We start from the raw sequence: 23344 nt of genomic DNA, 5'->3' as shown, positions 1-23344 counted from the left end.
ACTAACAGGTAGTGTGAATAAGTAACTAGATTTAATGCCGATAAACAACAAATGGAAGTGCACAGAACAAGAGTAGATCAAACCAACACAATAGATATTTGCAATATGATGATGCTCCGACTTGCCAAATCCCAACGAAGTATTACAGGCGACGGAATAGGGTGAGGGTTGAATCCCACCGAAACTGGAAATGACCAAATAGGAAAGATCTTTCACTTCCAAAATGGCGAACGACAGAGAATCCCAATAGGAATTCGTAGTACAAAGAAAATAATCCAAATTGCATGTCATAAGACAACCTACATATGTTTAAATACCCATCGGGAACAACTTTCTGAGGGTGTATAAAGATTGTCAGCTGACTGGATGGTCCCAGGGGTGTTTCTGTAGCCAACAAAATGATTGTCGTCAGTATTTCTGTATCTTGTAGCCAACGGGTAAATAGTTTGTAACGGACATAATGTTTATGGCCGACGGACTCCTCCCGGAAGGTTCGGCGGATAGTATTTATATCTCGTTTGGGATCATTGTAAATCATCTTCTATTACTCATCTTGTGAAGCATAATGTATGTTTGGCATATGCGAATATAATTCTACTATTCTGTTCCATTGTCTGTATGCGTTCATTTATTTTACCCGTACGGTTTGTCATGCCACGCCTTATGCCTGTTCTATGTCACCTCCGTCGCCCACTATGCCTACAGTCGTCGCGCATCTAGCTTATTTCCTTGTCGTCGGTACCCTTCAAGTAATTTTATGGTACGATGCATTCTTTTCTTCTTGTGTGGTCTGTTCACCGTGTACCGAATGGTGGAATCTTTCTTTTTTCTGGGTTTGGACTGTATGTTCTTCCCCTCAGTTTCAGGCGTAACCACCTTTCCTTCTTCCGCTGCTCTGTATTCCTTCAAACACTCATTTTTCTCAAATGTTTACCGTCCAGGTAAAATAAATGAACGCATCTAGACAATGGAACAGAATAGCATAATTATATTCGCATATGCCAAACATACATTATGCTTCACAAGATGAGTAATAGAAGATGATTTACAATGATCCCAGACGGGATATAAATACTATCCGCCGAACCTTCCCGGAGGAGTCCGTCGGCCACAAACATTATGTCTGCTACAAACTATTTACCCATCGGCTACAGAATACAAAAACACCGACGACAATCATTATGTCGGCTACAAAAACACTGTCGGGACCATCCAGTCGGCTGACACCATCCCCCCAAAAAGAAAAGTCGTCTCCGGACGACAATTACAAAATATCTAAGACAAATTAACAAACAAAATACATTATCAAAGTGACTACAACAAGAAAAATCTGCTTCTGTCACATCACTTCCACATTCATCCTGTTACATCTGTAGCCTATGCTAACCCAATACTGTCTCCTCAAGCTGACCTTGATAGCCACCCATGTTGCTTTCTCTGCTTCCAACACTGGGTCCACTGAGCTAAGTGTCGCTGTACTGCCTTCTAGATGACCCACTCCTCCCAAGCTCTCTATGCATCCACCAAGACAGCCTCTCAGCCAACACCTACTCCCAGTGCCTCGTGCCTCTAGTACACAAACGCTCTGCAGCAGCTTCAAGTCTTCTCAATTGGTCAGACTCCCACGACTGATATCTGCAACGATTGGGGGTCCAGGGGGCAACGCCCCGCCAAGACCAAATTAGCACTTTGCAACCCACACAGAAATGCACGGAACACACTGTTTTTGACATTTTCTGCCGATTCTACACTCTTTCTAGCAACCCTTGATACTTCCCCTTCCCGTTGGCATCCTCCGTTACTCATTCTGAACTACTTCAATTTGTCGTCGTCTTTTTTTTTTTTTTGCAAACCCTCCTGCTTCTATGTCTGTTGCTGTTTCGACTCTCTACAAGTTCCTCCTTCCAACACTTTTGTTTTCCGCGGCCATGTTCTGTGCGGAACCCCGACAATACCTCTAGCTTAATATTTCTTTTTCTCCCACGGAAACTTACAACTGAAACCATCCGCAAACTGGAAAGAGATCTTCGCAAGGCGCGTGAATACCCAGCGGGAAGAGGACCTCCGAACAGGCTGCGGTAATTGAAAGAAACCCAAGCGCATGCAAAGGGAGGACAACACTAACGCATCCAACACCCATGGTGGTGGTTTGGGCAACTCATCTTTTTTCTGGCGGCTATAACTACCTTATGAGCAGATTCCTTCTCCTTGAACCCTCGATCGGTTTGAGACCTCTTATGCAATTAAATTGATGGCTTTCCTCCTCACAAGCGGACGAAGCAGCCGAGGCATACACAGGCTGATCTCTTCATTATGATCCCTTCTGTACAAGATCAATGCTTTCGAGGGTCTGTTTGCCACCAAGAGTATTTTCGACGACCATGCTCAAAACCACAGAACCTGATTTCCCACCTTCTACCCAAATTTCTTTGTTAAAAGAACTCCGACAATGATTTCTTCCCCAAGATGCGCTCTGTTCCGAATACTCTATCTCCAGCGACGACCTTTCTGCTTGATCCTCCCACGGCAACCCACTGTTCTTACAACAATCTACTGCTTTTAGCAAGATTGAAATCCACGACCGCTTGCAAAAGGAAGGGAACAAAAATGAACTCCACGGCTGATGGATTGGAGGTTGAAGTGCGCGGGATTTATTTTGTTTTCTGCCCGCGGAACTCTCTTTTTCACCCATGGATAGACTGCCCACAGGGCTTCTTTTTACCCGCGGACAGATTGCCCGCAGGGCTTCTTTTTTCACCCGCGGACAGACTGCCCGCAAGGCTGCTTTTTTCTTTTCTTTTTTAATTTCTTTTCTTTTCTTTTCAAATTTTCTTTTTTCTTTTTTCTTTTTTTCAAATTTTTTTTTCTTTTTTTTTCAAATTTTTTTTAAATTTTTTTTATTATTATTATTTTTTTTAACAAAAATAAAATTTAAAAAAACAGCACCTCAATTTTGCCTCCACGCGTCGCCATTCTACAACGACGACGGCAAAGGAATCATCTAATCATTCTGTGACGGTGACGGCGACGGCATCTTCCTGGCACGGTAGGATCCGTTGACTGCGTGAGGTACCTCTTGCACATCCAACGTCCCCAACTTTACCACTCGATTGTCGCCGACCTCCCGGATCTGATATGGTCCAACCCATCTTGCCTTAAACCTTTCCTATTTGCTTTCATTCCGATCGTCGTACTTGAGTACCAACTGCCCCAACTGAAACCTGTTGAGTTTGTCATGCCACGCCTTATGCCTGTTCTGTGTCACCTCCGTCGCCCACTGTGCTTGCAGTCGTTGCGCATCTAGCTTATTTCCTTGCCATCGGTACCCTTCAAGTAATTTTATGGTACGATGCATTCTTTTCTTCTTGTGCAGTTCGTTCACCATGTACCAAATGGTGGAATCTTTTTTTTTTCTGGGTTTGGACTGTATGTTCTTCTCCTCAGTTTCAGGTGTAACCGCCTTTCCTTCTTCCGCTGCTCTATATTCCTTCAGACACTCATTTTCCTCTTTTCTCACCTTCGTCGACCCTTAGCATATTACAACTCAAAAAGAGTTTGTAGTCTTCTATTTGCCAGTGGTAAAGGCCATTCATCGAGTCTAAGTCGTCGTCATTCGATCCTCCTAGTGTCAATACTCCTTCGTCATCCAGTTCCATTTTCTTTCCTTCATCGTCATTTCTTTCGTCATCTCTGTCACCTTCACCTTCTGAGTCTAACGATGCTGCCTCCTCACCTACCATTTGTGTGTGCAGGTCAATTATAAATCTTTTGCCTCCGTGCTCCATTGACAAGGTATTTCGTTTCCAATCATGTTTTATTTTTTCTTGCACCAACCAATTCCATCCCAGAATAGCATCATTTCCTTTTCTTTTCAATGGAATGACTACGAAATCCAATAAAAATGGTTGCGTTCCAATAGTTACCGGTTGCACCCTCAAGGTTCCCAACGGTTTGATCCCGTGTTGGTCTGCCGTGAGCAATTGGAATGTAGGTGGCCACAGCGTTCGCTTTCCCAACTTCTTCCAAGTATCCTCCGGCAACACATTCACGCGATACCCTCTGTCGACAATTGTGTCTGTCAAAACATTTTTCAAAATCCCCATCTCAACGACCGCCGGATGCCGTCCGGATGTGAGTGCCAACAGCATTGGGTTTGTTGTCATTACTTCCCTACTGTCCCTTCCTGTGTCCTCCGTTGCTTTCGAAAATGGTGTATGATTCAGAATGGGCGTCCGTAACTGGGGCATTGTGAGAAGGAGGTCACTTATATTGACCGGTATCTCCGTTTGTAAGATCTATTGTACAATGTTTTGTTCTGCGAAGTTCCTTGCCAAGGTGTCGGTGATGTCCTTCAACTAAGATGTCCCTGCTGACAATGCCTTTCCAATTTTCGCCTGCGCTTCCCCCAATTTTCTTTTTTCCTCCGCTGGCAGTTTTGCTTGCCTCCGCGTAATTGTTAGAACCTCCTCTTCATTCGTGCCGACAGTGATCAAGTTTACTCCAGACTTTGGGCACTTGGCATCTTCATGGTCGCTAGGTCCGCACCATCTGCATAATAATTTCGGTGTGTTTGTCGCTATACAATCCCGCACAAAATGACCCCACAAATTACATGCTCGGCATTGAACGATCGGTCGTCTGTTTGCACCATACTGGGTTCGACTTTGCCTCTGATTATTATTGTTATTGTTCGCATTGTTGTTATTTTGCCCTCTGTTATTATTCCTGTACCCTCTGGATGTGGCACCTACACTATTCGTATTTCCGCTATTGCCCGACGGGGAATCCTCCTGTGTAAGAAGCACCTGCGGAGATCCTCGTCTTCATGTTAAAGGGGCACTTTTTTGTCGAATGGCCCATGATCTGACAAATATCACAAAATTGTTCTTGGGACAGGATCCTTTAGTATGACCATCGGTCTTGCACTCCGCGCACCACAGCTCACTGCTTTTTGGCTCCTTCTACATGTTTTTAAACTCCTTCATCATGCAAATCATGTCCTTCTATAAGGCGCGGACCTTCTTGCTACTACCTTCATTGTCGCTACTATCTTCTCCGGTAGGCTCGTCGTCATCAGAATCAGATGAGCTAGTCTTCTTCTTTGTCTTCTGTTCACTTTCGAGGTCCAATGCTCTGCTATAAGCTTCCGCGTATGACGACAGTGGCACAATTTTCATTTTCCTCCACAACTTCGAGCGTAGGCCTTCCACGAACCATCTTTTCTAAAGTCCGTCTACTAGCTTACTTTCCATTTTATTTATCAAATCTTTTAATTTCCTGGCTTAAATGCGGACGGTTTCATTCTTCCCCTGCTTAGTATTGAAGATCTTTGCTACAATTTCATTATCATCCCGCAACAATTTAAATTCTGCCAGAAACTCCTTTTTAATATTATCCCAACTGTTTAGCTTTTGTGGATCTGTATCAATGAACCAATCAATTGCTTCGCCTCGTAGGGTGGCCGAAAATTGCCTCATACAGTCGTCTTCATCAGTTATCCCATTTGCCTTCCAGATCGTTTCACATGTTTTGCAATGTCGAATGGGATCGGCCGTATCATCACCATTGAACTTCAGCAATTTCTCTTTCAGTCCCGCCATGACAATTGGTTTCTGTAAATAGGCGTTGCTCGGTCCTACAATACTGGTGCTGTTCAATCCCACACTGGCGGTCTGCACTCCCACACCGGCAATCTGTACTCCCACACCGACGAACTGGTCTCCCACACCGGCGATCTGCACTCCCACACCGGCAGTCTATACTCCCACACCGGCGGACTGGTCTCCCACACCGGCGGACTGCACTCCCACACCGGCAGACTGGTCTCCCACACCGGCGAACTGCACTCCTGCACCGACGGACTGTTTTCCCACACCGGCAGACTCAACCGCTGCAAACCTTGGTGAAGAAAAAGGATCTTCTGAAGTTGTCTCCCACGGAAGTGTATCCCGGATGAAGAGTTCACTCCACGCTCTTGCTCCGTCGGCACTCCGAGCCGTGCGAGTCGATGCTCTTCCATTTGGATTCTCTTCCCTCGGCGAACACAAATTCAAAAACTCCTCCCATGCTTCTTCCACCAGTTCCACCCGCTGTCAAATCTCCTCCAACAATTCTTCGGCGCTCCGGTTCCGTCGGCAATCTTTTGAAATCTTCGTCGGCGTTCGGCTTGCTGTGCTAGAATTAAATTCTCTTGCGCAGTACGGATTCCATCTTTTCCCTTGACCTTATTTTGATCCTTGTTAAGCTGATTTGGCATTAATCTTCATTCCTCCCACCTTCCAGGTTCATAGGGCAACGGCGCCAAATGTTTACCGTATGGGTAAAATAAATGAACACATACAAACAATAGAATAGAATAGCATAATTATATTCGCATATGCCAAACATACATTATGCTTCACAAGATGAGTAATAGAAGATGATTTACAATGATCCCAGACGGGATATAAATACTATCTGCCAAACCTTCCCGGAGGAGTCCGTCAGCCACAAACATTATGTCCGCTACAAACTATTTACCCGTCAGCTACAGAATACAGAAACACCGACGACAATCATTCTGTCGGCTACAGAAACACCGCCGGGACCATCCTGTCGGCTGACAAAGATAGCCAACGACGACACAAATTACAGAAACAAAAATAAAAATGGGTCTGAGATACATTAAATCAATCGGCCCGTTACAACATTTTGATAAACAATTTATTTTATAACGGGAACATTACACAATCTCTCTTCTTTATATTGTGGATGAGACATGGAGAGACATGCCCCTTCATGGGACATGTCTATCCATTAACATATACTTTATTAATTAATATAACATTTATATATATATATAGTATTTTGTTAGTATTATTATATTATTTTCTCAACATAATAATACTTAGAGACATATAAAATTTATATCTCATATATAATGAATATATATATATATATATACACACACACACGCACACACACACACACACACACACACATATATATATATATATATTATCTCATAGGTTTGTCCAACTGGAGCTACCAAACATCAACAATAAAATTAAAATTCCTAAACCTAAATCTGATCAAACTTTAACAGCAATTATGCACGCATTAGCCAAGTTCAAGCAATATCTTGTGGGAAGCAAATTTGTAGTAAGGGAAGATCATAACACCCTGAAACACTTCCTTAATCAGCAAGGCCTCAATGATTAGCAGAAGTGGGTTAGTAAGCTTCAGCCCTATGATTTTGATCAAGTATGTCAAGGGCAAGAACATAGTTGTTGATGCTCTATTACAGAGCCCTAGTTTGTGTCATTGGTGAGATTATTGATGATTGGTGCAGGTTGATTTCAGCCAAATATGCTAAAGATACATGGGCAGCCAGCATTGTGGATGGTTCAATACAGTATGACAGGTATATCATTGTAAAATGAGCTTATCATTACAAGGGGTGGATATTATTGGTGCCAGGATCAGAGATGAAGAAAAAGGTGCTAAGGGCTTTTCATGAAGTTCCCATGGTAGGACACCCAAGATACTTTAAAACGTATAGGCAGTTTCAGGAACAATTTACTTGGAAAGGACTCAAGTCAAATGTGTCGGTATGTCAAAAGAGTGCCCTATTTGTCAACGGAATAAACAAGAGCACACCTTTCTAGTGGAGATATTGCAGCCACTTCCCATTCTAGAAAGGCAGGGGGAGTGCATTTCTATGGATTTCATCATGGGCTTGCCCAAAGCCCAGGGCAAGGATTGTTATTTTGTTGTGGTAGAGAGGTTGACAAAATATGGCCACTTCTTTATGATCACCATCACCTATATAGTGGTGTAGGTTGGGGACTTTCTCTTTAGGGAGATTTTCAGAATCCAGGGATTGCCTTAGAGTCTAATTAGTGATCAAAACAGCAAGTGCACAAGTTATTTTTGGCATGAGTTGTTGCGACTCAAAATGTCAAAGCTCACTCCAAGCACTAGTTACCACCCACAAACTAATGGGCAATCAAAGATTGTTAACGAATGGGTAAGAACCCCATGTTCTCCTTCACATAAATTTATACAAATCTTGCATGATATTGTAAATTATAACAGAAAACACATAAATCAAAAGTTTTGATTTTTCAATAAACAAAAGACAACCCATATCACAAAAAGTGATTACATGGATAACTGCAGCATACCCATTTTCTGATTTTTATTTTCTCAGGTAACTCAAAAAATATTCCTCCACCTGAAAATCCACACCAAGCTGAAAACTGCAATCACCTTTATTGAATTCACTAAAAACTAACTCCAATTTGGCACAAATATGACTCTAAAATGAAGCCATCAGTGGTATGCGAAATTCAAAGGGTCTCTCACCATCTCAAATTGCCAAAATATTGAAGAATTGTCACCCTCCACTGCTAGTAAAGTGCAGAAACCCTTATCTCATACACAATTCCCAAATTCTAAGAACCAAATCAAAAAATGCATAATGAAGTCAACTTGCACTTTGACCTTTTTATAAATCCTTCATGAGCTTCGATTAAAGAGGCTTCCCAATTAAGTCACATTAATGACTTATTAAATTGCTTGAATTGATTTTATAATATCACTTCATAACATTCTCAATTTAGGTACCCTATTAATGTAATCAATTAATGCACTTTAATGACTTCTCATGGCCCCCATTTGCTTTATAACTCTATAATAGACTATATAATAAATTATTAATAAAGTTCACTCTATTAAGAACTACATAACATGAATTTGTGCTGTCAATTTTAAATCATTGAATCAATTGGGAACCATGATGGACAAATGCATTAGCCATGTGACCAAGTGCCTTGCCCAAATTAGCAGCTCTATGAATCTAGCTTACTATAAATAGAAAGTCCCTGAATAACTGCTCAAGCCAAAGACGCCAAAACTCAACATTGCTAAGAGTCCACTCAAGTGCCCTTTTGTAATTAGAAACTCTGACTTTCCTAAAATAGAGACTTGTTATAAATATTAAGTGTTCCAAGTTGAACCAAACGAAGAGCAATCGAGAACTCTCGTCCTCTAAAATGGGAATCAACTTCTAGTTCTGCCAAGTGAGACCCTCTAGCCAACTTAGCCTACGGGGACCAATGATAGGCTAAACCAAACCACCAACCAGGGTGAGCTAAAAAAGGGACATTACAGGGAGTGACTTTAAAGATGTAGATAGCAAAGGGCTAAGTACATCAAGTGCAAGCATGATTTCAACACCAAGGGAAACATGAAAACACTAGCAAGTTGCAATTCATTCATCATGAGTACAAGAGAGATGGTATTCAAGATCAAGGTCAAGGTATCAAAAGGGGCACCAAGATTTCCTATAAAAGCAAGTTTAAGGTCATGCCAATGAGAAATTTCCAAATTTTGAAGATGGAGAAGGAGAATCAAAACAAAGATTGTGAGATAAGAATGTTGATGTGGCACCTATCCATTTCCAACTAAACAAAAAATCAAGTTTCCAAGTGCCAAAGATCAGCCAATCATATTATGTCAAGTGTACATGTAGAAGGCATCTAGTGCCTCTACCCTGTTAGAGTAAGTTATTTATTACTCTAGTTGCTTTAGCTCTCTTAGGTGCATATAATTAATATTTAATATTAATTATAATGTGCAAACCTAGTTTTCTTTCCTTTAGGGTTTCGTTCACCTTAAAAGGTTGAACTTTTGTATTTTGTTTTCATAACTTAGAATACATTTTCGCTCTCATATTCTTGAGAACTTCTAAGCTCTGGTTTTTCCGTTTTCTGGTTTCTCTTCATTGCAGGATATTTCCATGCAAGTGTTCTTGAGGATCTATGAAGTTGGTTTTCTCAACTTCTACATGGTATTAGAGCGGACTTGCTGCTTCCTTGTCTGAAGATTCTTGAAGCCACGATTTGGAGTCAGAAACCCCAAATTTTTTGGAGTTTTCTTCTTCAAAAGGGTGAAGGGCGAATTTTCGAGGCACTTTGGGCTCAAACAGACGCCGCCATTGGATCCAGTAGGCCGTTTGCAGTCAAAATACATTAAAAACTTGTTTTTGGCCTCCGGGCGTTTGGAAAAAAATTTTAGCCCCCCGAGAAGCCGTACAAACACATTTTTCAAGGAAAAATTTTAAAAATCAAAAAACAATTCAAAAATGGCCGTAGCTGGGCCGACCACCGCAGCGCCAATGCGCGGCTGCCGCTGCGCAGTTGCAACTCCGCCTGGGCCCTGCCGCCGTCAGCAGGCCACCTGACCATCACCCCCACCACCAGCGCAACTGCAACCCACCACCACCTCCAGTGGTGTGCCTGATTCCTTCGCTCCAGCGCCGCCACGGAAATTCTGAAGCTGACGTCATTCTGCAGGCGATTAACGTCATATTCCGACAATGACGTCATTTTTTTCCGGCAAGACGACATCTCTATACCGGCTAATGTCATCACTTTTGCAGTCCCTACTGATGTCATTTTTCGACAAGATGACGTCATATTCCAACTGCGGACGTCATTTTCTCGACAACCAGAATTTTTCCTCGGTGACGGCTATACGGGCGTCGGACAGTGTGTAATTTTCCAATGAGCTCCTCTTTTGGACCTGTAGTCGATTTTTTGCTCATAACTTGAGCATACAGACGTATTTTTGCGATCCAAAAGAAGCGCTAGAAAGCTGACTCAGAGATGGAGACAATGGTGCTAGTTTCGTTTGATTCCGAGTTTGTTTGAGCTTTCAAATTTGGCGTTGAAGTAGAGGCTTCTATTTTCCTCTTCTCTACATCCGAATTCCAGGTTATTTTTTCAGTTTTTGTGTTTTTCCATAGTTGTTGCTTTGGTTTTGGGGGATATTTTTATTCGTTGTGGGGAGGGAGCATTTTCTATTCTGTAATTTGCTTCAGAATCAGACCCTTCTACTTCTGTCTTTTCTTTCTCTCAATGTCGGATCCTTCTGTGATCCGACTCACGCCGCACAACTATCACACCTGGAAGACACTGATGACTAGGCTTCTCATGTCAAGAGGCTTATGGTCATGCCTAGATGTGAACCAACCTGTTCTGCAACGCCATTTTGAGGTTCTTCAGCACAGAAACAAAATGGATGAAGCCATGGGACTGATTGCACTGAACATCTCCAATAGTCTACTGTTTCATTTGGATGGTTTGACCACTCCATGAGCTATTTGGACCAAATTCCGCACGTTGTTTGGCACAGTGAGTGAGTTTCGGGCACTACAACTTGATGCAGAGTTGACTTCTTTGACACCAGCCAGCTTTCCCACTATTGAAGAGTTCTTGATGAAGTTCAAATCTTTGCGTACAGTCTTGCAAGGATGTGGTAAAAACAAAACTGATGATGAGTGTATTTTTTTAATACTCTCAAAGTTGCGAGGACAGTATCAGATCTTTTCTTCCACTTTCTACTCCACCATGGATGCCTTGGGTAACAGACATCAGATGCCCTCATTTGAGACATTTTGTGATCGGTTGACACGGGAACAGGCTAAGATCCAACAGGTGGATGCCTCTGGCTCTTCCAACCAAGCATTGGTTTCTCAGACTTCTTAGGGGAAACCAAAACAGAAAGCTAAACCGAAGAAAGATGCACCAAAAACTGATGCCAAACCTCCAGCTAACCCTTCCAAGGGTAAATCTGCTTTGAAGTCTACTGAGTCTACCTCCAAGACTAAGAAGAAATCAACTGAGACCTGCAGTTTTTGTGGAAAGGATGGACATCCTGTTTCTAGGTGTTGGAAACGTTTGGAGGCTTTAAAGGAAGCCATGCAGGAGCATCACATTTCAGCTCCTAAGTCTGCATCCCCCCTGCAAGGAAAGGTCACACTCTTACTGCACAAGCTATGACTTTTGGGCCTACTTGGATTCTTGATTCCGGTGCCTCTCACCATATGACAAACACTCAGCAGTTGGTCACCTCCCTTGCCCCTTGTCCTACAACCCAAATTGCTGTTAAGAACTCATCACATCTTTCCGGCATGGGTTCTGGCTCTATTGCATTAGCTGGGGGCTCTCTTCAGGATGTTCTTCTTGTCCCTGGCATTTCAACGAACCTACTGTCTATCTATCAGATTTGCCACTCTAGCTCTGGTAAGACATTTGAATTCTCACCACATGATGTGGTTATCCAAGACTTACATGATTCTGAGATGATTGTGGCTACTCGGACTGTTGACTCTGCATCTCGCCTCTACAGATTTGATGGATTTGAGTCTTCTGATGACACAGGTTCATGTCTTGTTACACATGCAGATTCAGTAAGCAAACTTTGGCATGAGCGTTTTGGCCATGTCAATTACAAATATCTTCAGCAGATGAGCACACAGGCACTTGTTCTTGGGCTTCCCCAGATTTCTTGTACAGATGGTGTTTGTCAGGGTTGTGCACTTGGCAAACAACATAGGGATCCTTTTCCACATGGACGAGCCACTCGTGCTTTGGCACCACTGGAGTTGATTCATAGTGACCTCATGTCATTTCCCACTCCTTTTTCAGGTGCCAGATATGTGCTTACTTTCAGTGATGACTTCTCCAGACATACATGGGTGTACTTTTTGAAGTACAAGTCTGATGTCTTCGATTCATTTTGAGTCTTTAAGACATTTGTTGAGAAGCAGTCTGGTCTTTCTATTCGGCAGATACGCAGAGATAATGGGGGGGAGTATGTGAACCAAGCTTTCAGGGATTTTTTGCTCTGAACATGGTCTTCAGCATCAGTTTTCAGTGCCCTACAACCCTCAGCAGAATGGTGTAGCCAAGAGGAAGAACAGAACCCTTCAGGAGATGGCTAATTGAATGATTCAATCCAGGTCCATGTTTTGGGCAAAGGCAGTCAATTTTGCCAACTATATTCAGAATTGGATGCCTCACAAGGTAGTTCAAAATATGACTCCTAAGGAGGCTTGGTCTCATGTCAAGCCTAATGTATCTTCATTCCGAGTTTTTGGTAGTGAAGCATGGGCGTTTATACCAGATGCTCAGAGGAGCGCAATGGAGCGAAAGAGCCGACACCTTATTTTTGTTGGCTACTGCGAGGATGTTAAGGCCTACAAGTTGTTTGATCTTGATTCCAAAGAGGTCCTATTTCGACAGGATGTCCAGTTTGATGAGCGCCTTCCTACAATAGATACCCCGCATCCAGAGTCTACTTCACTTACCACCACTCCCTCATCCTTTCCAGTCTCTTTTTCGGATGATGAGGATGATGATCATGTTGATCCCCATTTACCTCCGCCACAAGATCCTCCCCAGATGCCTAAATGGGCTCGAGCTACAGTTGAGGCTGCAAGATTGCTAGCTGGTGACCCTACCACTTCTCATTGCACCCGTTCACATATTGTAGGTTCTAGTCTTCTCAGTCATGCTATTTGTGATGATCCTCAGACTTTTGCAGCAGCGACAGGACATCTTGAGTGGGACAATGCAATGGAGGAGGAGTATTCTTCTTTGATGAAGAATCATACTTGGGATCTTTGTTCTCTTCCTAAGGGAAGAAAGGTTGTGCGATGCAAATGGTTGTATCGTACTAAGTTTGCTGTTGATGGTTCCATTGATAAGCGCAAGGCTCGTCTTGTTGCGAAGGGTTTTTCACAGGTTGCAGGTATTGATTACACTGAGACATTTACCCCTGTCACCAAGATGAACTCTATTCGCCTTGTCTTATCCCTCACAGCTTCACAGGGATGGCCCATTTTTCAAATGGATGTGAAGAGTACATTCTTGCACGGTGATCTTACTGAGGAGATTTACATGGAGCAACCTCAAGGATTTGTGCAAGATTCCTCCTTGGTTTGCAGACTCCGATGCTCATTGTATGGTCTCAAACAGGCCCCTCGGGCTTGGTATGAGAAGATGGACTCCTTTCTGCTTTCTATAGGCTTCACACGCTGCCATTCTGATCCTATAGTCTACATTCAACGTCTTGAGGCTCAGGGTTTGATCCTTGTGCTATATGTTTATCTTCTTCTCACAGGTAGCTCGTCCTCTATGATTAAGGATGTTTAGAGAGCATTGATGGAACAGTTTGAGATGATTGATCTTGGCCTGCTACACTATTTTCTTGGTCTCCAGATTGTTCAGTCCCCTGTTGGAATCTTTTTTTACCAGCAGAAGTATGCTCTTGACATGCTTCAACACTTTGACATGCTTGATTGCAAGCCTACTCCTACACCATTTCAGTCGGGTGTTACTTTGTCTACCTCTTGCACTTCGCCTTCAGTGGATCCCACATTGTACCGGCAGTTAGTTGGCAGCTTGTTTTACCTGACACACACTCGTCCTGATCTCTCCTTCGTAGTGGGTCTTGTCTCTCGGTTTTCACATGAGCCTCATGAGAGTCATTGGCAAGCTACCAAGCATATTTTGAGATACATTCAGGGCACACTGATGTATGGCATTCATTACACATCAGGGACACCTCACATTGTTGGCTACATTGACTCAAATTGGGCCGATGATGTTGATGATCGGAAGTCTACTTCTGTCTTTGTTTTTTGTCTTGGCTTTAGTCCTATCACATGGTCATGCAAGAAGCAGTAGGCTCACGCACTTTCATCTACAGAGGCTGAGTATCGAGCCGCAGTGCTTGCTAGTCAGGAGATTTTATGGCTTCCGCAGTTGATGACTAAGTTTGGTTTTCCTCCTGATCGTCCCACTGTTCTGTGGTGCGATAATTAGAGTGCTATTCATATATCCCACAACCCGGTGGAGCATCAACGCACTAAACATATTGAGCTTCATATGCATTTCATTCATCATTTGATCTAGGACGATGTTCTCTCTTTGGAGTACATTTCCACTGATGCACAAGTTGCTGACATCTTCACCAAGTCATTTGCATCGCCTTGCTATCTTCAGCTGTGGTCTATGCTTGGGATTACGGAAGTTGTCCTTGGGGGGTCTTGTTGAGGCCTTCTTTCCTTCATGTTTTTTTTCAGCATGTTGTTCTATCTCTTTTTGGGGAGGGGTTTTTCTCACTGGGTTTTCTCCTTTGTCTCCGGTTTACAGAGATTTCCTTGTTTTGGGTACCTGATCAGGCCTTGTTGCTGGGACCCATTTTCCTACTTTCATAGCTTTGCTAGGTTGCTTCCTCCTAAGCTTCGCATAAGGGGGGGTGTTAGAGTAAGATATTTATTACTCTAGTTGCTTTAGCTCTCTTAGGTGCATATAATTAATATTTTATATTAATTATAATGCGCAAAACTAGTTTTCTTTCCTTTAGGGTTTTGTTCACCTTAAAAGGTTGAACTTTTGTATTTTGTTTTCATAACTTAGAATACATTTTCACTCTCATATTCTTGAGAACTTCTAAGCTCTGCTTCTTCCGTTTTCTGGTTTCTCTTCATTGTAGGATATTTGCATGCAAGTGTTCTTGAGGATCTGTGAAGTTGGTTTTCTTAACTTCTACATACCTAACCTCTTTTCCGATTGGTCAACAAAATCATTGTAATTTTCTTATTGGCCCACAGGTACTGCCTTCATGTAATTAGATGAGCATTTAATGCATGCAATAATTAGGTAGATTAGGGCAGTATTGGTAAAATCTTGACCCTTCATTGTTATCGAACAACTATAGAAGGTCAAGGCCTTCTCATTTGTAACTCATTAAATTAAAATAATAGGAGGCGACTTGTCAAAATTGTTGCCATAGTGTTGCCCATGAAATCCCTGATCATGTAAGACAATTTTCTAGTATTGAGCTAGATTTGATTTCAGACTTAATGTAATTATCAATGATTGTTCTAGACAAAATTTACAAATTTGAATTGCATATTTATTCTAAGATCAGACACAAACAATTGAACCTTGATTTTGTGTTGTATTGATTCATAAAATGAATTTAATCATATTTCCAAGAAATACATATTAAATTCAGAAATTTGCACCTGGAAGATTACACAGATGTATATATTGGATTCAATGCCAATGCTCCAAATAGAATCGAGAACCCTCTACCCATTCTCAGAATTTTCGGACATCTCCAATTCAAGGATGTTTGGGTTTCTTCAGATTGGATGTTCAAACAACATTTCCTCCAACTATCCACTTCCTTGCCTTAAACAATTCTCAGGTAGCGATCACGGTTTGCGTCTATCTAAGTTGTTCGATGGAGTAAGATTGTTTGCTTCCGATAGCAAACACTTCATAGCACCATACTATAATTATTGATGTTATTTCCACTGCCCAGACGTAAACTTTGAATTCACAAGGCAATCTGGTATATTCTCGAACATGTACCTTGAACCAACATAGCAATCGGATTTGTTCTAGCAATGCAGCTCTGTTCTTATCACTTCGTCCACCCTCCCTATGTTTACACCAATGACATGTTCCTTCTTGTTTGCGTACAGACAATGGAGGAATAACACACTATTTGTCTCCACTAAGCCAAACATACAAATTCTGACGAAAGGAGTTTGATTTGTATCTTGGTCACTAACCATCTATATCAAATACTCAATTCCAATTCCTCCCCTCCTCATCGTCCATGGCTATTATTTATCTTAGAAGAAATGGGGTGGAAGTTCCATGAACTTCCAAAACCGTCCAATTGTAATTATTAATTAATCCAAAAAACAATATAATTATAATGGTATTGTAGATTTTAATTAATTTACATTAGTTTTGAAATTGTGTAACTAATATAAAATAATTAATATTTTATTCTTATTTCTCTATCTTTATAAAGTAGGTTCGGAGGAACATTACATTGTCAAAGTAATTGTTAATTCATTGTTGGTCTTCATGGTGGGTTACTTGTGTTGCTTTGGAGTATTGCATATTTTCTATAATTTGTCACTTAGATTAGATATGATTTCATATTAAGTAGAAGTAAATCGATGGAAGATGTTGTTGAATGGTGATTAATGGTGGAGCTAGTGTCCATACCTTTTGGCACTTGTTATTTTTTAGTAACAGCGTAAGGTTAGTCTGGGCCTAAATGCAAGGGTTTAACTTATATTGGACATGTTCATTTAAATTAGGCCTACTTAGGGTATTTGAATGAATATCGACAATGTCAAAATCATTCTCGCATCCTTAGAAGACACCAACCTCCTATGCCTAACTGACACGACAAAGCAAGGACTAGGTAAAAGCTTGCCCCATCATCAACATTGTCTTACATTCTTTACATAGAATTTCCAAATCTTTTCCCTTTGCAAATCAATTCATTGGAAGAAGTTAAAGTCAAGTTGATATCTAGTGAATGAACAGCGTTAAGTCCCTTTGTGATAACATTGCATCATAAAATCGTGTGAAAGTCCACAATAAGAAACCTTGCGGTTGTTTCACTTAATCACACAATCCAAATCCATTGTTTACCATATGAGCATCCTTATTCAAGAGAGAGTTGGAAATTTAGTGTTTTGTCCTAGAAGGCTAAGTACTCAATTTTGTACATTGTAGTGGAAAAAAACTCACATAAACAGGGCCCACCTTGGCTGTTTTGTCACATGTTTTTATTAAGTCACTTGAGTACATAAAAGAGGGGATCACTTAACTCCACTGGCTAGGCATCACTTAAGTTGCCTAAAAAGACGTGCCTAACTTAGATTAGCTTAAGAAGTTCATTTTGAAAATTACTTTAAGGTCACAAATTGCATCAAAAGGCGTGCACTCAACTTAAAATTAGAGTTTAGAACAAGCCAAGGACTTCATTTCTTACCAGCTCTACATTATCTTCCTCTTGGGTAATCCAAGGAAAGGACAGCCAAAGGCTGTTAATTGTCTTACTTTGAGCTCGAGATGATACAAAACATCAATAAAGGGGTCAATATTAAAATCTTCAAAAGTCATTTCCAAGTTTTAGAAATAGGAGAGGTTGCTAATGCATTAAGGAGAAATACCATCAATCTCACAATTGGTTCAACTATTCTCCCTTTGCTTTATGATTTCCTTGAAAAAGACTGTCATGAGAAGGCTGAAGGAATCCAATCGCAATCAAAGGCCACAGAGGAAAATTTAAAACAAGTTAATACTAGAGATGGACATTTTTGAAATGTTTGCTTTGATGATGATCCAATGTTTGCAGTGAAACAAACTCTGAGTATAAATCAGTCTGAAATTCAATCTGTGCAGATGATAAAAATGGAGGTGTGACACAAATATTCCAGCCAACATGCATGGTAAACTTGGAATCAAATACAGGTGGTTGAGGTTTTCTTCAACAACTTAGGCTGTTTCTAGAGAAACAGATTTTAATTGAGAAGCACCATAAAAACAAGAAAGTCTACACGTGCCATTATTCTTCAAGACATGTTGCAGCCATAGGATTTTGCAAGACTCTTTTCAAAACAAGTAGAGCATCTACAAGAGATGGAAGGACTTGGTAATTAGGAAGAAGATTTTCCTCAGCTGTAGCACAATAATTAGTTTATGCCTGAATTTTTCTGCAGTATCATCCAAATCATCCTACACAGTGGATCTCAATAAAAAAATTGTAAAGCTTGCAAGGATGCAACTTGCCTCAATAAAATTCCCAACAGAACCTCAGTGAGGGAGGTTGTTACTTTTCCCAGCTCATAAATCATTTTGTCTAGCCAATATTTTCCCCTTTTTCAAAAGGTAGGTAGGTGTCGTAATTTTCTGTATTCATTTTTAAATGATTTGGTGCCCTTTCTTATAGTGTGTTGGCTTTCATAATTGTTTTGTTTGTGGGGTGACCATCTAGTTGTGTGATTAGAACTAGGGTTCTACTTAATTGTCCACAAATAAGACATTGATCATAATTATTCCAATAGAAAGTTCTCTCATGATCTGTGATGACAATAGAAAGTTCTCTCACGATCCGTGAATGTTTCATGTTCCCAAAAAGCCAATTATTGCACCCCTTACAAAACTCTATGTACATACTTTAGGTTTCTTGTTTGTCATCATGATTGAGCACCAACATGTGTAAACCCCATTGGTCTTCCCCGCCATTCAGCAAAAATGTATTGTGGTCTCGTTTTTTAACTAATAATATTTGTGGATTCATCAAAGTGGCAACTGTTTTGAAATGAAATAATCACAATGTTTGAAGAGAAGGAGGAGTACGAATATGGCCAAGGCATTGAAGGTGCACATTTGAGTGCTTTGCAGCATGAAAACTCTATCTATGGTCATCTCCACTTTTCCAGCCTGGACTAAGTGAAAGAAAATTCCAATGGTTCAAGGAACTAAAGTTTCCATTTCTTGACCTAAGCACAATTGCAATGGTTAGGCTATCTAAAATATTTGCCAAAGTTTTGGAAGGTAGCACAATGACTCAAATTTCATCTCATTAGCACAGGCAAGCATATGAAGTGGCTTGGCTACTCATAATTTCTACCAGCTTTCAAGAGGGGTTTAAATGTTTTAGAACTCTACCTTTGTCTAGAGAGGACAAGAATTTTGCCTAAATTGCAAAGGTCGCATAGGATAAAGAATTCTGCCAGTACTAAAAGGGTGGTTTAAGTAAGCAAGATGCTTTCCTAGGTTTAAGTGATGGATTTTCCTATTTTGAAAAAGAAATGACTTAAAGAATGAAGAAATATACCTAGGGTCTTGAAAGATGGTGCCATGACAAAAGTGTTTTTACAATGGGCCTAAGATTAGAGTGAATAAGCCAATTAAAGACTCCAATTGACTTGTAAAAGAGATGCAAATGAACGTAGGCTCCATCTAAGTGATAAAAGAAAGTTGACAATGTCAAGCATAAGGGGCTTTCTGATGATCATAAGGCATAACACTTGTTGAAGGTTTTGCAAATGGTGTTAAGCAAAGTGGGCTTAACCTTGAAGGAAAGTCCATATTTAAGTGTGCTTAAGCTCGAACTGCACTCAAATGGGTGACCTCCTAGCAAGCCCTGGTGCTTCACCTCTACGAGCATCATCTAGATGTAATGAGTGTTAAGTGGTCCATTCATTCTCATGAGAGATGAGTTCTTGTGAATTGCTAATTATGAAATATGGGCCAATGAGTTTGACTCAAAAAGCTAAACATTTGAATCTTAACAGAAAAATCACAATTTAACTTGTTGTGGACAAATATCTCCTACTTTATAATTGATGAGCTTAAGGGGCTTGCTAATAAATTGTTCACAAGGCATAACACTTGCTGAAGGTTTTGCAAATGGGGTTACAAGCAAAGTGGGCTTAATCTAGGAGGAAACTTCATAGCTAAGTGCACTTGAGCTAGAGTAATATTGGGACTAAGATGGGTGACATCTTGGGAAGTTCGTGAGCATCACCTCGATACAAGTGCTAAGTGTTCCATTTATTCTCATGAGAGATGAGTTGTTGTAAACCACTACTCATGAAACATGGGCCAATAAGCTTAGTTTCTGATTCGGAATCCAATTTAGGGACATGAATCAGATCCATGGATTCGTGAAAAAACAATTCCCATTATGATTCATAAGCATTCATGTATGTGTGTGTATATATACACGAATATGATTCATAAGGATTCGTGTGTGTGTGTGTGTGTGTGTGTGTGTACAGAAAAATAAAAGAGAAATATACATAATTCTAAAACTAAATCATTTCATAGTATGAATCTATGAATATAGTATACTTAATCATTGGTCTATTTTCACAATTATAAAGAAAATCAACACATTCACATTGAATTACTGAATTACAAAATGAAATTATGAAAATTCAAAATATAGATCATTAGACTTTAAAGTTTGTAACATGAGTCACTCATAAAAGAGTCAACACTAAAGTTTTCAATTTAAGTTGTACCCACTTAAAAACCTTTTGACCAGATCCTCGAGGAATCATGTAGATCCTCGTCAAATTCGTGCAAATCTGAGTAGGATCTGTGTTTTTACCCCGTTAAAAACACAAATCCTTCTAGGATTGGCATGAATCCGAATCCAAATCAGATTTGAATACAGACCCGGTCTCCAAGGTATGAGTCTGGCAACTAAGCCAATCAGTTTAAGTCAAAAACTACATAGTTGAAACCTGATATCAATATCACAAATGAGATAATCTCATCAACTCATCAACCCAAAATTGGTTCTAAGACCATAATAGGAACATGGAAATAAATTTAGCACACAAAGTAATATTTGATTTCAATTCCACTCTTCCACACATAATACAAGTTACAAACACATATATAGGATAATAAACTATAGTATAGGAAGTTTGTTCTACCTCCTAACCACTCCCCTACCCTACATTTGTGAGCACAACCAAACACTAATTATGGTTTATAGCAACTTAATGTTCACGTACATAATTCTATATCATTAATTAGATTAATAATGCTATAAGTGTACAGTGTGAACACTAATTTCTAACACAACCATATGGTTTGGAATTACTATTCTTTCGATTGTTAAAGCATCATCATGAAATGAAAAAACACACACAAACAAAGAGACGGATTTCAACGAAGTTAAAACGTAAAAATAAAGAATCTGATCCCCGAACTAAGAGGAGCAAATGCCGCCGTTACAAGAATTTCAAATATATATGTGTGTGTGTGTGTGTTAAAATTTAAAAATCAAGTAATTTAATGTGTCTGAGAGATGCTGCTAAGAAAGAATTTGTTATCCATATATTATATATTGTTTATTGCTTTACACGGTGTTTGAAAATTACTTACTTTCAACGATAAAAACTTTTAGTCATAAAATCTCTAGAAGTATGTAGTCAATATTTTTACAAAACCTTATTTTGAAAATGCAACAAACCAAAAGATCAATCAGTGTAATGCAAAAGAACAATGTAACAACTTTAACATTAATTACCTGGAAGATTGATGGAAGTTTCTGTCAAATTTATCCATTGGCACGAAATTAGGGTTCGTAGGTTACTTACCTCTAAAGCAGAAGCAGAAATGCTAGATTTAGCGAAGGTGGTGCAATTTTGATCGGAAGATCCGGCCAAGCTGCAGAATGCTGTTTGTAGCATCGACAAAACCCCTGAACCAGCAAGACAGCCTTCCAGCTCTTTTGTCTCCCTTTCTTCCGTAGACAATTCTCTGCTGGACGAAGCAGCCCCCATTTTTCACGTCGAGATATTATGTAGCTGGTAAGAATAAAAAATGCTTCGAGTGTCGATCCGTTCTGCTTCTGTTTTGCTCAATTATTTTCATAATTTTTAGACGAGCAGACAAGAAGGAAAGCTAATATACGCGTGTCATGAAGGTATGATGTGTCGCTTGCCAGGATGGACACGTGCCCAACAACAAAAATATCTGATTTGGCAAGAACGCGAAGGATAGTTACCTGTAGGAAAATAAACTCGAAAAGTTTTGCATGGTAATCAAAATGCAAATGGTTTTTTGGAACTTTAAAATCCAAATCATGTACGAATATTTGAGAATTAATAATGTCCGTCATAGTTCTTGTCTAAAGCGTAATGGTTGTAGAGGGGTAGATGAGTGAGAATAAAGTTAAATAATTCTAAATTAACATTGTTAATGAATTATCTTTGTCTAGAAATGCACTTGTTATCTGATAGGATGGCTCATATTGTGTTATTAAATTCTCATCTTATAAATGCACTTGTGATCTGATAGGATGGCTCATATTTTATTGTGAAATTCTTGTGTTATATTATTATATCATTGGGCATTTAAGCCCAAGAATAAGAGGTCCCTAATATGGCATTAAGTACCTAATATCATACTACAATCAATACATATGCTTTAACAAATTTGTACATTCTACATTGACAACTTAAAATATGTGCAATGAAGAAAGATGTCCATACCAATATTTGACTTATAGAACTTAAGAAGTGATGAAGCATTTGGAACATTATATGTTTAAGCATGTTATGCATTCTATTAGAGAACCATACGTAGTTGGAAAAACTCCCCCAACTATGTATTATTCTCATCTTGATTATCAAATGGAAGTCACACTATTTTTAATCATTAGATAGAGATAAATAGCAGTATAGAACAATAACAACATAATAAACATATATGCAGAGGAAAAAATGATAGATAATATAAAGGAAGAAGAGGAAGAGAGATAAAATAGTAAGATAGAGTGGTACCAACATAAGTTGTGTGAGAGAGAATTTTAAATATAATTATTTTTCTTAATAAAACAAATAGTCTAAATAAAATCATGGTTATAATAAAAAATTACAATATATTATATTTTAATTAATGAAACTAAGAATTTAATTTTTATAATAAAACTCACATTTGTATAATAAAAAATGAAATGTATTGAAATATAAAAATATTTTATAAGTAAAACTAATTATTTAATTTTACACAATTAGAAGAAGGTTTACTATTTAATGTTTTGTATTTTCAATTTTTTCATAAAATAAAGTAATTTTTAATTATGAAATAATATCTATATAATTTAATATGTACATTTGTAAATAATAAATAGATGTAATACATTGATGATAAGTATGATGTAA

The 23344-nt window shown here is 39.6% G+C and overlaps 1 protein-coding gene across 1 annotated transcript in view; it reads right to left on the bottom strand.

Moving 5' to 3' along the window:
- Positions 1-22052, bottom strand: part of LOC149554829 (TLD-domain containing nucleolar protein) — a 162640-nt gene extending 140588 nt beyond the window's left edge. Inside the window, exon 1 of the mRNA XM_089828840.1 lies at positions 21776-22052. Within this exon, the coding sequence (XP_089684966.1) occupies positions 21776-21961 (186 nt within the window). The 5' untranslated portion in view covers positions 21962-22052. The remainder of the gene's footprint in view (positions 1-21775) is intronic.
- Positions 22053-23344: the final 1292 nt, after the last annotated feature.

Source organism: Cupressus sempervirens, chromosome 5 (assembly GCF_028749045.1).
Source record: "Cupressus sempervirens isolate cs-2001-9-10 chromosome 5, ASM2874904v1, whole genome shotgun sequence".
Lineage (NCBI taxonomy): Eukaryota > Viridiplantae > Streptophyta > Pinopsida > Cupressales > Cupressaceae > Cupressus > Cupressus sempervirens.
This window is presented reverse-complemented; position numbering and strand designations above follow the sequence as displayed.